This window comes from Tasmannia lanceolata, unplaced genomic scaffold, assembly GCF_043159265.1.
Source record: "Tasmannia lanceolata isolate RefF3 unplaced genomic scaffold, GAP_Taslan_0.1 ptg000037l, whole genome shotgun sequence".
Lineage (NCBI taxonomy): Eukaryota > Viridiplantae > Streptophyta > Magnoliopsida > Canellales > Winteraceae > Tasmannia > Tasmannia lanceolata.
This window is the reverse complement of record NW_027518714.1, coordinates 46,680,449-46,685,252: the sequence shown is the minus strand read 5'-3', so window position 1 is coordinate 46,685,252 and position 4,804 is coordinate 46,680,449. Positions and strand designations below refer to the sequence as shown.

The 4,804-nt window shown below is 41.8% G+C and overlaps 1 protein-coding gene across 1 annotated transcript; it reads right to left on the bottom strand.

The window, feature by feature from the left end:
* Positions 1 to 848: 848 nt before the first annotated feature.
* Positions 849 to 3,610, bottom strand: LOC143862106 (cytochrome P450 71AP13-like). Its single transcript, XM_077373101.1, has 2 exons — positions 2,631 to 3,610; positions 849 to 1,681 (listed from the first exon to the last, which is right to left on the bottom strand). Exons 1-2 carry the CDS (start codon positions 3,558 to 3,560, stop codon positions 1,070 to 1,072), a joined length of 1,542 nt encoding a protein of 513 aa, XP_077229216.1. The 5' UTR covers positions 3,561 to 3,610; the 3' UTR covers positions 849 to 1,069.
* Positions 3,611 to 4,804: the final 1,194 nt, after the last annotated feature.

Genomic DNA, 4,804 nt, shown 5'->3' with positions numbered 1-4,804 from the left:
ATGAACAATTAACTTGAAAAACTAGTAATATAGAGGTTAATTTAAGAGAGAAAACAAGATTGCACAGCAATAACTGTTTTTCATACATGAAAAGACAGATTTCTGCTCTTATTATAGAGCACTAGACGTCTATTTTTCAAGAGAAACATCTCTTCAAGATATCCCTTTGATTGGTTTGAATAATGATCATTCGATCACAACTCTTTGCGATTTAAGTGTTTCGGATCACCCACAAAGTGTCCTTTGTATTTGAAAAACATCCATGACACTTGGGAAAGAAAAGATATGAAGAAATGATGAAAAACGGAAGTGAAAAGTCATGTCTATTTTCTCCCAACGGGTAGTTTTTCGAACAGTCGCGGTCGACCGCCGGCATACTTCTGTCCATTTTATTTTTTACGTTCCAAAGAACCGCGGTCGACCGACCTTCTGCGGTCGACCTCCGACACCTCCCTAGAAATCAATTAAGTTTCCAGTAACCAATCCCCGGTCGCCCGGGATACCCCAGTCGACCGGCCTTGTCTAAAATTTATTTTTAATTTTTATATTTAAAATTAAAAACTTGTAAATCATTTTAATTTTCAAATATCACTTTGCATTTTGAAAATCTCTAACAGGACCTGCCCAGGTACAGGCCAGGTTTGACCCAGCCTGATATGGAGCAAGTGTGAAGAGGTTAAAAGGTCATTTAATCATGGCAAGTTGTTCTCCAATGGTGTGGATTTTCATGGTGTCTAACCAAATCAATGGACCTGATCATCTGCCCCCGTCTCTAGAATTGGCACTGGGTCATATGCTTGTTCAAATTAAACTGAACACTAATGTCCGAAAAGTTTTATGAAAGATCATTCTTGGAACTATGATATTCTTTCTAATCATAAGATCGTTTAACGTAAATAAGTTAAGCTTACATATAGTTCTTACAATATAAAGCAACAACATAGATCCAAAAGCATCTCCACACCATGAAGCTTGGAATCTAAATTTTGATTCAGAGAGACATTGTTGGAGGAACAAGTTCAGCTCCCAAGTAGAACAAGAAAGACTAGTTTCAATTAGCATTAAAATCTTAAGTAAATCGTGGTTTGGCGACTACCATCAGATCGTTTGTTCTGTGCATTGTGATACCAAACACTTCAGTCATATCCAAATCTTTTGGTCCAATACCATGTGGAAGCTCCCAGTCAAAGCTGTGGAGAAGCTGAGCAAGAGCAAGCTCTACACTAGCCGTTCCAAATGAAATTGCAGGGCAAATTCTTCGTCCAGATCCAAATGGTATGAGTTCAAAATCCAGCCCCTTATAGTCGATAGAACTACCAATGAATCTCTCAGGTTCGAAGACTTCCGGATTCTGCCAGGAGTCTGAGTCCCTCCCAATTGCCCAAGCATTTACAAAGAAGCGGGTCTTTGAAGGGATTACGTAACCTCCAATTGTTACTTCTTCAATGGATTCCCTTGGGACCAATACAGGGGCTGGAGGGTGGAGTCTGAATGTCTCCTTGATCACTGCTTTCATGTAGTGAAGTTGAGGAAGATCTCTCTCTTGCACCATTTTTCTATCTCGTACAACTCCTCTTACTTCGTCTTGTGCTTTTCTCATCACTCTCGGGTTTATGATGAGCTCCGTCATCCCCCAATCGAGGGTTATGAAGGTTGTATCGGTTCCAGCAACAAACATGTCCTGCATTGATGGAAATGATAAATCAGTGGTTGAGTAAACTCACTAAACTAGCCCATAACTTAGGGTACTTTTGGCCATGGTTTAAAATTTCGGTTTCGGTAACCGTTTCAGACCCCACCAAAAACCGAAATTTCGGCCTGAAATTTGGTAATTTGGTTCCAAATTCCGGAGAGCCAAAATTTTGTCACACTTTTTTTTTTTTAATAAATAATATCTTTAAATCGAAATTTAGGACCGAAATTACGGAAATCCAAAATAAATCGCGAAAAATTGAATTTCGGAAAATTTCGGTTTCGGTCCCTACCGGAATTTGAAATTTCGGATTTTGGTCGAAATTTAAAACCATGCTTTTGGCTACCATGAATTTATTTTTCATAATAACCGGCGCCTCGAAGTGGTGAGAGAGGGGTTGGGCGGGAGAAATGGCTATAAATCAGTAAACAAAATACAGGAAACTAGCATCGCCAAGTGGTGGAAAGGGGCTAAAATCCGGAAACAAAAAACTTTACTCAAAATCCGATAGACTGTTTCCTGAATTTTTTTGCCACTTCTCATCACCGGAGAGACTAGTTTCCTGTTTTTTGTTTCCTAATTTTTAGCCACTTCTCCCTCATCTCTACTTGGAGACATCAATTTATCATGAAAAAAAAATCATGGAAGCCTAACATCCCTTATCCACTTGTGTTGTCTACACGGACGCCACCTTTATTGCGACTTTCGATATTCTACCGGTATAACATTTACTAGACGGACCTGGCCGCTGGTGAAACCCTACTTTCTTCTAGTGAATTGCTTTAACTTAGCTGACATGCAAAGTTAGTATTGATTTTGTTTTTATTTGTAATTTGAGCTCAAGTTAGGATTTTGTTGACTGAGTCTCTAGCTCCGGATTTTGTACACCTTAACAAGCATTTAAGAGGAAGAAAAGGAGAGAAATCGTGTTACTAACCATGATGATGGCCTTGATGTTGTCCATGGTAAGAGGCATGTCAAGGCTGCCATTCTTTTGTAATTCAAGCAAAACATCAACAAGGTCTTTGTTCTCCTCCATTGCTTTCTTGGAATTGAGGTGTTGTTCAATTACCTCATCAAAGAAGCGGTCGAAGCGTTTGAAGGCACTCTGAAGTCTTCGTTTCCAGCCATTTATTGAGTTAATCCATTCCATGGATGGAAAGAAATCTCCCAAACTAAATCCCCCAAGCAAAATCTGGAACTCCTCTAGCATCTTTTGAAACCCGTGTTTATCGTACTCTCCTCCTTCCGAAAAATTCTTCCCCAAGGCCACTTGGCAAAGCACATCGCTAGCAAAAAGCCCAAGCATCTTGGATAGATTAACTGGGTTCGGGTAGGTTAAAGCAATCCGGCGAACAAGCCGTTCAACCTCTTGTTCTCTTACGAAACGAAATGATTGGACTCGTTTGATGCTAAGAAGCTCAAGTATGCAGATCTTTCGGACGTGCCTCCAGTAGGGACCATAGGGAGCGAAGGCGATATCGGTGCAATTATAGAAGAATTGCTTAGCTGAGAACATCTGGGGCCTACTTGAAAGTACAAGATCATGGGTCTTCATAACTTCCATTGCCATCGCGGCGGAGGAGACAACAACAGTTGGGATCTCCCCGAATTTTAGATGAATGATGGGGCCGAATTTCTGCGAGAGACGCCAGAGGGAGATATGGGGCATGCCACCTAGTTGGTGCAGGTTGCCTATAATTGGCAACTTTGATGGGCCTGGTGGGAGTCTTGGCCCTCTGTTGTTGCCACTATTTCTTAATTCCTTTGAGAAATGCTTAAGAATTAGAGCTAGGAAAATGAAGGCAAAGAGAAGGGAAGGTAGGATGGTTGGGCTGAGCATTCCTTCCCATTGAAAGAGGGCCATCTGAACTAACTTGCTTGAGAGGAAGAAACCCACAATAGTACATATAGCCAGAGGGGTCAAAACAAAGAAATGTGTGGACTACTTTCTACCTACTTTTGTATCTATCGATGATTGGTAATCGAACAGAGGAGAAAACAAGTAAGGGTCACCCATTTATTTACTACTCAGATATAAATAAAGGGGTGAATTTATCCTAAAGCAGTGAACCACTCACATAAACCGTTAGGGGGGGGGGGGGGGGGGGGGGATTTTATCCGTTTGGGGGTAGGGGTATCAGGGCCCTAAAGCAGAGGATAAATATGATTAAGGGTCACCCATTTATTTTCTACTCAGATATTTCCAAGTTTATCCATAAAATAAAAGATCATCCCACCTCAAGGTGGCAAACGGGCCGTGCTGGCCCGCGGCCCGGCACGGCACGAAGCCGTGGGCCGTGCCAGGCTTGGTTGGGCTGCCCGGCTGGCCGGCACGGCACGGCCCGCGAGCCCCGTTCCCCCTTTATAAAATGTTTTTTTTTTTTTTTTTGAAAAACCCAAAAATACCCCCCAAAAGTTGTTTCAAACGGCTAGTTTGCGGGGTATTTTCGTCCAAAACATATATTTCCAAAAAAAACACGGGCCGGCACGGCACGGCCCATGACCCCTTCCGTGCCGTGCCCGGCCCGCGGGCCTTATTTGGTCGTGTGCCGGCACGGCACGTTTGCCACCTTAAATCCCACCTCTATGAAAAAAAGAGCTATCTGTTAGAACAAACAGTCCTGTAGGTCTACTGGTAAATTCTTGAACAATAACTCAATCTCATCAATGTTTTTAACTTAGATGAACGTCTTACATCCATGGGAAGTTGTGCAAAATTCAAGCCGGGGGGCGGCAGAAGATGAACAACCAATTAAGATCAGCTGGTGTCATATTGTTGGTCTTACACACTGCTTCTCTTTCGAATATAAATATATATGTTTACCTCATAGTAAGAACCATTAACACAAGGTAACAAAATATTGTTAGATGAACAAGGCAAGTGGTACGGAAAAATATTTCTAAAATTTCCTACTTCTATGACACGAGAAAACATAACTTGAACCGGCCCTATTCAATTTAAATTAGTGGGACCATCGGCATGTGGGACAGCCACAGATTTTCTTTACTGATAATTTAGTGTCTACAAGTGGTGAGATATGTTAGGAAATCTTATATATATAAGTAAAGCGGAATCCTCTAAGCCGTGGTGCTGCCACGTGTCACCCT